Consider the following 13355-nt stretch of genomic DNA (forward strand, 5'->3'; position numbering starts at 1 on the left):
AAGGAGAAGAATCATCTTCATCTTTACAGCTGGCCGGGTGTACAAGTACACTAACCAGTCGTGACGATGTCGGGGAGGGAATTGGTCGAGTTAGTTAACAAGAAACAGATGGATGGATGGATAGTCTGCTCGGTCTAGCTCTCTAAATAAATGACATCGCGAAGGACCACATAATCGTTCCTAATATGAGCTGACGGCCCTCCAAATTGACACTGCTAGTGGATTTTTTTTGTCTAGGAGACAAAGTACAAAAAAAAGTGCAAGAACGCAATCATGGCGGTGATGATGGTCTCATGTCCAGTTCTAAACTTTGGATTAAAAAAGGGACAAATGTCACAAAAATTGGGAGAGCGTGCTGCATGTCCACTTTCTTTTGGAAGAGGAGAAAAAAGTGACATGATAGTATTGACACCTAATAAAATGGGAAATTGATATTTTCTTCATCCAATCCTCTACACTAGTAATGCATAAGGTGGAGACTTTAATCCTGTGCCCTACTCCTGGAGGGATCTCTCACATTCTTGGCTCGTTTTACTCCACAAGTACGTTTCTCATATGTGTGTACACTCTAAAAATTCCGGGGACAAACGAGCCTACACGGCTCTGAGATGTTACCATTTCGGTGGTAGGATGCTTCCGCTTGGTGATAGACTATAAGTCACCGAGCTATTGGTGGGTGTCCCCACGTGGTCATTCCGATGTAACCGAGCGGTGCCATATTATCACCATCCCGTAAAGTCACACACGGTCACCGGTCGGTGAAATTTCTTAGAGAGAGAAAGTTATTGGTAGGAAAGGAAGAAAAGGGACCCAGTCAGCAAGGTCTAGATTATACGATAAACTTTGAAATGTGAGTGAGTGAAGGAGGGTTTTGGAGGAATAAATCCATCCGTCATCTGCACTCCGTACTTTTCCTATGGCCTGGCCTTGTGGTGATATGAGGACGGATGACATTGGGACAATGGACTGGTGGCAGATATCAGATTAGAGAGAAGAATGGCCTTTGTCTTTTTCAATCCGTCAAATTTTACCCTTTCCACCTTATTCATTTCTACTCGGAGTAATCTCATGTCCCTTCAGACTTTCTGTTCTGAGCGACTTAAGAAAGACACACATTTTGCATACGGGTAAAAGATGATGAGACTCTGGAAACCCGTACTTGTGCGAAATTGAAATGGGCAAAAAGATGGAAAAGGATTTACCCGGGTGACGGGAGACAATGGATCAAGGGAGAAAGCATATCGTTTCTACACAGTTTTTTTTGTGCGAAAGTAGATCACACGGAGAAATTTGCTCTACAAGAAAATCTTAAAGTGACAACTAATTAAATCCAATCCAACTTTCTTCAGGTGTAAATTGTTTTGTGTTAAGTGAGACAAAGATTTATTAGCACTCGATCTACGGGATAAATAAACAGGTATAATTTATGAAGGGAAATAAACCGTTTTTTCCCCTTCCCCGATAGTATAACAGCTATTTCGACGAGGAATTCACAAATTTCCCTCAGGTCCAATAATCACAGCTTAACAAAATAAGTAAAGGATGCGATCAGGTAAGTAAGTAATCAAGTGAGGATGAGAATCGAGTACTCTTCCGCTTTCTCTGCCTGCTTCTTAAAATCCTATAATAATCTTCCCTCCATCTTTCCACCGGGGTTTGATTTTGCGAGAAAACTTGGCATTTGTTAAACCTAGCGTGGTCTGGCAATTACATTTCTCTGGGTATTAAATTCTGCTCAATTCTGCAATTTACCCACTCGTTAACAACTTAACGACGGAGAAAGTCAGGCAATTTATTATTCCGTTCTCCTAAACTTAAAGTAAAACGAGGACAAAAAGTGATACCGCTTAATTAATAATTTTGAAAATTAATTTAATCGATACATACCTAACGTAACGTAACGTAACCGATGATAAATGATACTTTGAAAAGAAAGTGGCAAATTTACCGTGTCGATTACCCAGCCTGACCCCATTTACCAAGACCCACACACAAGAACAGACGGTGCGAGGAGAGAAAGTATAAGAAGCTGTCCTTTCCACCTGCCTCCTTCTTCCTTTTGGTCTATATTTTAACTTTGTTTATCATTTTACATACTGTCACCCACACCACGACCACCACGACCCAATCCACATATTATAAAATTATACAATATCCAAAAGTCCGTTTTCTTAGCCAGCCCAGCCAGCCTTCAACTTCTTCCAAATTAATTATCCACCCTAATGACTCTTTCCCTCTTTCCTCCCTACTTTGCTAATTACTTTACAAATATGGATATCGAATCGGAAACTTTCTCCTCCTTCACGTGTCTCAATCCAGCTTAATTAAATACACATTGCCCCCCGAATAAATAAGGTGGCATGTGCAGGAACAAAAACAAAATTAGTTTCAGGAGCAAATCCTTTGCTTCTTAATAATATAAAATCTTTTACAAATTATAATCCGAAAATAAGTCTTCTACTTGGTAGTTTTATTGCTTTATAACTTTCTCTTGGAGGAGAGACATCAATAATTTTAATTTCTCGGGGAACTTTATCCCAACAAAAGAGTATGACACATTTATGTAGGATATAGAGAAACGTAGAGATAGAGGAACCATAAATTGCATCTGCATCTCGGGGTTTGGCCATAAAATAGGAAATATTCTCGCTGGGTTACCTTCTTCTCGTGGTGGTTCCGCTTCTTCAAAATATGGTGGGGGGAAGAAGAGGAAACGATTTTCTTAAGAGGACCACATCTTATTCCAATTTGTTAACCAAATTACAATTAATTTCGAAATTAATTAAAAGTTTGATAGATTGCAAACAAATTTCTGTTCCTTCCTTCACGCCACAAAATAAGCCCAAGTTCTCACACCAACGTCACAGTTCGAAACCACAATTCAATCGCGTAAAGTAAAGCGAATCATGTCCTTACGTCGGAATTCATTACAAACAATTTCCACTCGGTCGGTTTGCTTTCCCGTCCGGCTTGGACAAATTTGGGAATATTATAAGATCCCCGAGTGGGACCAGACCAGACTGCAATTTACTAAACTAAATAAACTCTTGGTTCAAGTTTTAGAGGGATTTATTTACACTAAGCAAATCCAGTATCACAAATTTAAATTAAACCTTGCTTTCACTTCATTGGAGGAAACTGTTGTATTTCGTTTATTAGAAATCTTGCTAGATTTTCACGATTATTTCACCACTCGTCCTGTATTGCGACAAAACCAGTCATAAAATCCGTTACTTAACGATAAGAGAAGAGAAGAACTACTGCAAACAAGACGGGGAAATGTTTTTATGATATTTTCGCACGGAATTTGAATCGCAAGTGAAATCTTGTTCTGCTTCTGGAGAGAGAAAGTCTCGATGTGGAGTAAGTAAGTAAACGGTGTATGTATGTCGTCCTTCTCTCAATTTCTCTCACGCCTGCCTCCCTTCTCTCCTGCCGACAACAAAGAAGTGAAAGCAGAGAAAGAGGAGCACCCCGACTCACAACTTTCTCTTTCCATCCAGAGAGAGAATATTACGAGAGAGAGAGAAGCAGAGAAAACAGGATGGGAATCGGGGTTGAAAAGTGTATGTGCTGCTGGAGATTGGAACTGGACCGTGTAGAACAAACAAAGTGCAACTACAGTATTCTGAGGGAAGTAGATACTAACCAAGCAAATTCTTCACTATAACAATGGAAATTTGCAGGATGAGGATGCGGATGCAGAATGTCCGACGTTCAAAAGTAGCCTAAACTATGAAATGAACGCGATAAAGTTAGGAGTAAGTAAATGTAAAGAACTTGTGGAATAAATAACACCTTGAATATAATAATAATAATAATAATCCGCATTCGGAACTACATAAATTGTAGAACTGCGTATTTTTTCCATTTCATGGTTTGGTTTTGCAATTGATTTTCTCACCACTATTGAAAAAAGAAAACAATATTTTCCATCTTTCTTCCCATACAAACATACATGACATTGCCCAATTTTCATTTTCATTTCTCCGCAGTACAATAAATATAAAAAACACGAATTCTTGTCACAATCAATTGGTCGAGCAGACCCACTTTTTGAATCCAATTCATGATTTCATCAGCATGAAGGAATACCAATTGAAAAAAAAAATCTTAGCTTTTTGCTACGCTACGCTACAGTCCAGTCACGATTCTTCTCTACTTTTTTGTACTTTTACTTACAACAACTATTCAGAGTTTGAACTATTCCGTGGTGGTGGTGGTATTAAGCTTAAATATCACACATACTACGTAGGAAATCAATCCACAACTACATATATAGCATCATAATCATCATGCCTTTTCTACTTTCACCTACTTTACTTTCACTCTCGATTTCAATTTTCAAGTAGATCCAATTCCACACACGGTCCTTCTTTTTTCTCAGATCGTATATATTTTTTTGCTCACTTCTTCGTCTTCTTGTCTATCTATCTGTCTCCATGAGAAGACTGGGTCGAAATCGGAAAGAAGGAAATGAAAAAAACAGCTTGTGAGAACTTATTCACGAAACAATTTCAGGTATATTTCCAAGGCACGTTCAGACCAAATCTTCGCAGACCAAATGCATAGCAGGAAAAATAACAAATAACAAACAATCCCAATCGGACAGATGTGACGTGATGTAGTATATGGATTCGTTCGTGTACATGCATGCATAGTATTGGCAGGAGTAATAAGACAAGGAAAAGAGGTATTAGACAGACAGACAGACCGACAAAGTCAGGTTCTTTGGCTCCCTGTCAATCTTAGCGGAGAGAGAGAGAGAAAGTTGGGTTGTTTTATTCAATTCTATTTTCCAACAGTCCCACAACAGTTTTCAGGTAAAATTTGTCCGAAAAATATCCAACCAGAAATGTTGCCACCTTATTTCTATTTTATTTCTATGTAGGCGAGAATGTCGCGTGTGATTGATTTCTTTTTGCAGTACGGTGCATGTCAGTGTCAAATTGAATCTGAGAAGAAGAGGACTTGATTGACAAAACATATTATTTTTACAAAATAATTCTCAACAATAATTTGTCATGTATTTCTGTCTGTCACAGGCTTTCGCTTGTCTAGAGCAGAATGAAAAGAAAAATATTCGTGTTGATAAAAATAAGAAATAACTTTATAATTATAGCGTATCTAGCTTCTAGGAACTAAATAAATCCGGATTTTTCAATATTCTACACTCAATTTGTACGTCAATCAAATAAAGTTAATTAATTTTTAATAATTGAAAAGATTCAATTATTAAAAAAACTCAACTTGCATGAAATGAAGGAAGGAACCGACTTTCTCCTTGGCAGAATCTGGCAGCCTTGCCTTCGCCACCTAGCCAGAGAAAACCCAACTTTCCCCACTTTCACTGTGCCAGAAATTCCCGTCTAGATCGGGTAAGGGTGCAGAGAGCTGGTTCATTTCCTCTTCTCCTTTTATAAACTAAACTGCGATTCGTGTCCTAAAATCATCATCTAAAACGAACAAACGAACGATATATCTTGATACTCGCGTACATGTACGTATAAAAAATTTAGGCTGGACAAACGATTAATAAATTATCTCTCCTGCGCTTCTCCAGGGAATTGAGTGTACATTGCATGAGAAAACTTTCACAGTAGTAAAATTAAAACCTGTGAAAGATAAATGCGATACGTGGACTTGGAGCAGTGTTCACGAGAGGTTCATTAGTATGCCGCTGCACCGATGAGTTTAGTTTGGGGACACTTTTGCAGAAATTGCCGTGTTATGTAGTTTCTGAATTTCGTCCTAAAATTCCACCCATACGAGAAGAAGGCAAGACTTCCATGCATTCACCAAGTTTAAGTAGGCCTGGTGGGCCAATCATTTTAAAGAGGGGAAAACCATTGCAAGGCTGACCCTTAACTAGTTTGCTTTCCCAAAAAAGAAGCAACAATTTTGATTATATTGATTTCGAGTAGTAAAAAAAGGTTCATGTTCGTTAACTGTACAAATTTATACCATGTTTTCCATGAGGTCTACCCACCCACAAAGCGATTTTTTTCCGCCTACACACCCTTCCACGAAATGAATCGCTCTCTCCAATTTCTGACAGCTTGCACAGAGAAACGGTGCAACTGTTCAGTTCATTCCATTTCATTTTGGTTGGTCCCAATCCCAACTAAAGAAACCCGACAACCGAGTTTCGTCAAAACCTTTCAGCAAAAAAATATCCTCATTCTTTACTGCGGCTAAACCTAAGGGTGAAAGTAGTAGTCGTATAAAATAACAGCGAAATAACCAACCAGCAGCAGCCTTGTCTGCCTTTCTCTGGCCAAACAGTCATCATAACTTTTCTTGAAGAAATCTTCAAAACGTATAAAGAGAGCAATTCAACCAACCGGACAACGAGAAGAAAGCCAGTCTTGAGGAGTAATCCGCTCAAACCATTCAGTCGTTATGTAGCAGAGTACATACACAGTAATCCAAAATTCAAACAATAGAAAAATTCTGCTTTTCCTTCACACAAAGCAACAGTCATGAAATGAACAGTGTATATAAATTCATTCATTCATCATGAGAAAAACTTTCCGGGTAATTTTCACCAGCCGAATTAACACGCTTTTGTATGTAGCTAAAATTCTGAACTTCCTTCCTCTTCGTATTTATTATGAGAGGGATGCTCGTGAAGTAAAGTAGCATTAAGCTGAGGACAATAGCACACATACACTCTTAGAAATTCGGTATTAAAATAATACCAAGCAGTAGTAATATATAACTCTACCAACGAAGTAATGCCGTGTAGTAATAGCTCGGTATTAAAGTTTGACCATATCGGTAGCAAATTTTTACGAACCGGTATAACTGTAATACCAAGTGGTAGCAACTTTAATACCAAAAAATCAATACCTGCCTGACTATACCAGATTTCTAACAGTGTGCATATAACCGCTAGCATTTTTACTATTCTGAGATTTCAGAAAGTACAAGCTTACATTTAGAAAGCAAGCTGCGCAATTTTTATCTGCGAAATAAAAAAAGAACAAGACTCACCGAGAAGAGCTTGGAAAAGCCGAGACTTAAAAATGCGAATCACACGCTCAATCGCCAATCGGAGCTGCTTATCCTGCGGTCTTGTCAACTTTGAGTGGTAATCCTCCAACAATTCCAGGGCCCGGTGGGCTTCTGAAAATAAAGTCGTCATCTGTTAAGCAATTTCATAATAAAAATGGCCAACCAACATTTTTACGATAAAAAACCTCTCATATTGCTGGGATAAAAATAAAATAACACTAATCGTAGCGGGGAGTCGTTGCATGTTCATGACATTTCATAACCATCTATATTTTGTGATCCCATTTTTTAAGAAATATATAAACAAGTCAAAAATAAGTTGGTGACACAGACTATAAGCTAAAAAATGTAGCAATCCAGCAGGTGTTGCGGTCGTGGTGTGGTGACACCCGAAAGAAATGTAGTAATAACATTATCAAATAAACATATTCCAACTTATTCGGCATATGTATGACACACATCACGTTTTCCTTCCTTTTGGCAGGTGCGTGATGAAAAAATGTATTATTTTGTTGTCACACGCAGCCAGCCATGATTTCATTTCACGAGATAAAGCAATATTCATCACATACAAAGTAAAGTAACACAAAAACATAATAAACCACACACACCACCCTCCACGCCACACACTTAATTTGCATGTTTCTCTTTCTCTTCTTATAACGTCTTAAAGGCAAACATGCGAGGAGACGATGATAAATAAAATACGGGCACAAAAATAACGGGAATATTTTTTACATAATGTAAAAATCACCCAACTGAAAATGGACCTTGGATATTTCTTCGTTTTACGTTTCTTTCGTTACATACACAAATAAGATTTGTCTCCTTAAAAAGGCAGATATTTTTTAAAAAGCCTTGTTTTTTTTTCAATCAGACTCCATGAACATCAATCTCATTGTCTTCTCCCATTCATGAATTGAATCCCACAACGGGATATAAAAATGCTAAATGCAACAACGTGATGTGATACCAGAGTTCCTGCTTGGAATCTGTTAATAGTTAATAGGTCGTTCATCCCACTTAGCACATGCAGCACACTGACTGCGTTACAGACTCACAAGTCGTCTACGAATACATTAGCGTAACTTAACTTTCTTTAATTTAAATACCTTCATGTGCATACCAGGCAACACTCTAGTCTTTGTATTGTATGTACAACCTTAATTTCAGTTTTATTGCATAGATGTAGGTACATAAATAAATTTTGTTGCAGCAATATAACGGAGGATCTAATGAAATGCTGGGCATTTAATTTAGCACAAAAGTTACATTCAATCAGTCAGAGTTTTAGTGCTTGCTCGCCACCGACACTATTATACTTTTTCGTTATATTTCCTGCAGCGAAAATAAGTACACGATTGGATTGACTTCTGTGCGTTTGATGATGATTCGCCATCGCCATGCCTCCCCCGCGGCGCAATGACGACGAGGAGCAGAGTGGAAAACCAGGTTGGGAAACCTTTTGGTTAAATGGGTGGGGTGACAGTACACGGGGAAGAATTGCATCTCATCTCATCTGCAAACTTCGGGAGTAAAAAAGCCTCGCCTTGTATGACACTATTTATTATGGGTTTTCTTTCTGTCCAACTAAAATAAACGGGGGTGCTCTATCACGTCAAAATAAAGTAAAGAAAGGATGAGCGATCTATCCTTGTCTATTATGGAGTCAGATAGAATGCCACATATCTTAGAAACCTCATGTTTATTTATGTTACTTCCTCCAACAACAATTAAGGAATAGCACACACATCTCAGCTTTACATAAGTCTCTCCAGTCTCCAGCTAAACTTTGCTTTTCTTTAGTGTGCTCACTCACTCCTACGTAAATTACTAACTTCTCCAGCCAGGTCTACTTACTTATTTAAGAAACCATTTAACCTGTAATAATATCACTTTGTGAGGAAATGTTAAGAAAATGGAAATTGAGATTGCGTGTAATGGGTTCATGCATGATGGGAAGTTGAGACGCGCAGTGGGGATGCTGAAACTAATCCTAAATACCATTGTTCTTAAATCATTACAGGCAATTAGTAAATATTTGGGGACTTTGTTTATATATTACACAACGTTCTTCAAATATCGAATGTGTCATCAATCATCGTTAAAAATACTTTACGCAACTACGTCTTCTTATTTAACGATATAATAATAATAATCAAGAAACTCATATTTTTACTCGATTCAAAAAGTAGTAAAATTTTGTAATCAACTTTACCTTGTTTGCGCACAGGCATCCTGATCCGCGGAATATCCTGGCGAAGAATGTCTGCTAATTCCTTCAGCTTGACAGAAATAATTGTATAGCACCGGAGGAGAGTCTAATTGAGCAATTTAATGCTGTATGTATGTAATACTAAACAAATAACACTTTAGTCTGGATTAAAGAATTTCCGGTAACAAAGTCAAATCAGGCAACCTGGTAAATCGTGATAGACACTTCTTCTTCGTGTGATTATTTTACAATGTATTCTTGAGGTGGCAAATTGCCACTGGCAATATGTAAGTGGTTGTTTGTTGTAGTAGTGTAGGTCCAGTTTCTTGCGCTTGTTTTACGTATCTGTTTGACGAGGTGAAAAATGTTGAGCAGGAAATAAGTGTTAATCCGAACTCTTTTTAACGACACGAACTATTAGGATAAACTTGTTTTAGGTATTTTATTTTCTCGTGTTAATACGTGAAGAGGTTTAATTTTCTGAGCAGAAAATATGCCAAGTCCAATCCTTGCGCTTTTATTGCTTCATCCTCGCTGCAGGAATACAAAGGAGAGCAGCTTATTCGGGTTTATAATGGAATCTGCAAATTCACAGAGGAAATACGAACAACAATTAGCAATTGCATACTCATTCTCTTTAAATGAAATGAAAAGGATTTAGTTCGGCTCGTTGGGTGCATTGGATTGCATTATTTTGCCAGATGGGGTTGCGAATCTTTTCAAATCAGCTACTATTACTACTGAGAACCAGAACCAGTTTGATTTTCTGGATTATAATCTCCGTGAAAAAATGTTCATTAAAATTGAAAAATCGTAATAATAACGAATAACTTGTTTCAAAGCGGTTTTACAGCGGTTTACTATTCGTTATTAAGATGATATTTTTCTAAATTGTAATCATACATAGTTTGGCACTTGTAATGGGTGAAATAATGTCATGAAAAGTGGACGAATATCATGACATGTTATTAGATGGGATGTGCAATATTTATTTACGAGATAAGTCTACCCCCTAATCTAGTAGCTGAGTTGAATGAAACATGAAAATCGTTGGCATGTAACTCGAGTAAAAAAAACGAATTAAATTTGATGACCACCAATTTATATTAGCCATACACATAATATTGCATCACATTACACTTTGCAGACATTACACCATGTTGTTAAGTAAAACTCTTGGTTCATTCATGAAGTGGGTTATTGACTTAACTAATAACGCTGTACGATTATCTATATCACTGTAACAGACTCACAATGGAGGTCTCCCAGCGTATGCTCTCCGATTTTAGTGTTAATCGATTACGAATTTAATTAATATGAAATTTACAAAAGACACGATCTCCCAATGGGCACGTTTGGCAGAGATATTTACATCCAAATTGGAAAGTGTAAGTTTCAATGCGCGTTTTCCCCTATTAATTAAATTGGCACTAATTTGCCCAAAATCTGAGAGCATACGCTGCGAGTCCTCCATTGTCAGGTCAGCAGACAGTCTGATTTCAAAATTTAAAAAGCTCTATATCCATCTACATAGAATAAGTAAGCTAAGCATGTCGATTTTCAATTCAGACAGGGTAACTAACTAGACGGACAAAATGAACGGACGGAAATTAAATTCAACCAGAGAGATCCCTATTTATTAAACGGATTCAGTTTTCCCTGCCCATTTCCTCACTATACGAAATAGCTCCAAATTACTCATCCATGCAGAAATATACTGACTCTCTCGTCCCTTTAGTGAAGTCATTGTCATAACATAATTGCATTTCATCCCATCTCCTCCATCCCCAACCCGATGACTTGTCGAAATCAGTCAGTCACATCAGTGCAGTACTATATTCATTATCTATACGAATTTAGTCGTATAGTCATGCTATTTGGTAGCAGCATACACACACATATTGCATGTATTTGACATGTGTATTTTGACACGCTGGTTTTAGGTGACACAACCCTACATGGATGAAAATAAGAGATGAAAACACAAACCACCACATGCTGCATCCTCTCTAATTGCATTGAAACGACTGACATTATTATTTTATACTTGGTGACATTGACCAACTATGTATGAATCAACTAACTAACTTGGATACAATACATGATGCACAAAACTAAAACTTGGATTTGGCATTGGAGTTATTATTTAGAAAGTATAAAGTGAGCAAAACAGAATATAATACACCCACCCACCTTTATAATCAAATTCCAAATCTGGTGGGCATGCAAAATCCTATAGTCGTTAAGACCAAGAGCGAAACTAATTTCATTAATTTGAGGCATATGTAACTGGAGCGTGAAAATTCGGAGTTTTCAAGAAATTTGAGCAAACTTTTTCAATGAGAATTTTCGATTAAATTTGAAACCACATGTCGTGTCACCTTTCATTTGATTCTGAAGTCTGTAATGAATTTTGAAATTGGTTCTTTGACTTGTGATCTGACTTGCAAAATGTCATACTCTAAATAATTTGAAACGCAATGTTATTTACATCCGAGTTTCAATCTTGGAGTGTTCAATGTTCATGACAAAAACATAAAAGTCATTTTCCGACACGGCACACAAAGTTTTATGGTTTTGTACTTGTAGCAGAAGGCACAGGCAGTTCTTTCGTCAAACTTGTCAACAGTTTAACAATAGAATATTTATTTTTGTTATCCAATGATCACAAAGATCAGTGACTAAAGGAAAAGATCCGACCGGATTGATTATGCAGGAAGGGAAATTATTATTGTTATCGCTCAACGTCTAGTATTAATAGAAGAGAGTAAAAATAAGATGTAAAATGAAACTTTAGTGAATTTGCATATTTTTCATGCCAATATTGAAATTTACTAATAAATGGCCGGGTGGTGTAATTGAACAATTCAAGTGTTTATAGAGAACGGCAAAGTGTAAATGCAATTAAAAATGTGAAATGAAAGCTTTGTTAGTGAAGGACGGATGATGGTCATCATTGGTTAATTTCTTCATTTTAGAGTTACTAGAATTATTGGTCCATCAATAATTATGACTTAGGGACTTATTTATTTTCAACCTCTGATTCAAACTTTAACGACTTGCATTCTCAAATTGACGATCTATTCAACTAATTTTGTGTTTATTGATAATTTCAACGATCAAGAAATATTGCCAAATATCGCCTAAACTGCGAGTGTGAATGTACTGTGAAATGTAAATAATGCAAAATTATCAAATATTGATGTTACACAACATACAACAAAATCTCGTTTATGCAAAACAAAAAACAAGTAGGAATAAAATTATATATTTCATACTCTCCTAGAAATAACTTCCCTTCACGGTTATGACCTATTTCATTTCACCATCTATTACTTAACTTATTACGTAACCGTCAATCTCCGGAAATACTAAACTTTTCTTTTGTAAAGCATAAAAAAACTTAAGACTTAAATTAACAACAGGAAAGAACGTGTCAACAAACCTATAAAGATGTAATGAGCTTTATCCTTTAAAATCCCATTGGAAATTCACTTCACCAATTACAATTTAAAAATCACTGTTTTTAATACAAAACAAAGTTAAAAATATTTCACTGGCAGTTTCAAAATTTGTGATAATCATAAATCCTTAAAAATTCAGAGCACCATAAAACATTTACAAGTCTTCACCTCAGTTTAAAAAATATTACTCAGTACAAAACACAAAATAAAACCGTTTTAAAAAATTCCGGTAGTCCAGTTTTGGAAAAACAAATGATTCTAACAGTTAATCACCTCCCACACGAGGAAAATAATTATGTAGCAGGAAGGTAAAATTAAGTAACAAGGTGATGAACACTTTTCGATTTTTTCGTGATTGTTCCACGCTTTAATTATTCGCCAGTTAATTGTTGTTGCAGATTTTGGTGTATATTTATTTATTTCTTGCACAAGCGAGTAACGAGACTGACAGGAGAAGAACTCTGGCTGGCAAATTCTCAGGGAGAGAAGTGAGAAGTTGGCTTACTAAATGCGATACATAAGTAAAGACTAGCCCTGCCTTTACGAATCCTGCTGCAGAGCAGATAGAGAGCTTTACTCTATGCTATCAAGTTACCTCAACACTTTTTGGGTCACAATGGTGTCAAAAATATTTTGTCGAGATGTCGAAAATACGGAAA

General features: G+C 36.8%; 1 protein-coding gene across 6 annotated transcripts in view; it reads right to left on the reverse strand.

Moving 5' to 3' along the window:
- The window catches only part of LOC110852265 (disks large 1 tumor suppressor protein), a 65538-nt gene extending 52189 nt beyond the window's left edge, over positions 1 to 13349 (reverse strand). For 4 of the 6 annotated variants that reach the window (XM_035853832.1, XM_035853830.1, XM_035853829.1 and 1 more), the window contains exon 1: positions 2659 to 3442. Coding sequence is in view for 1 of the 6 variants with exons in the window: in XM_035853835.1 (XP_035709728.1) it covers positions 6997 to 7128; positions 9236 to 9254 (151 nt within the window). In the remaining 5 variants the exon portion in view is untranslated. Of the gene's footprint in view, positions 1 to 2658; positions 3443 to 6996; positions 7129 to 9235; positions 9814 to 12677 lie in introns of those variants that run through there. The other 2 variants (XM_035853835.1, XM_035853831.1) reach the window with 2 other exon arrangements.
- Positions 13350 to 13355: the final 6 nt, after the last annotated feature.

The sequence above is a fragment of the Folsomia candida genome, unplaced genomic scaffold (assembly GCF_002217175.1).
Source record: "Folsomia candida strain VU population unplaced genomic scaffold, ASM221717v1 Fcan01_Sc007, whole genome shotgun sequence".
NCBI classification, from domain to species: domain Eukaryota; kingdom Metazoa; phylum Arthropoda; class Collembola; order Entomobryomorpha; family Isotomidae; genus Folsomia; species Folsomia candida.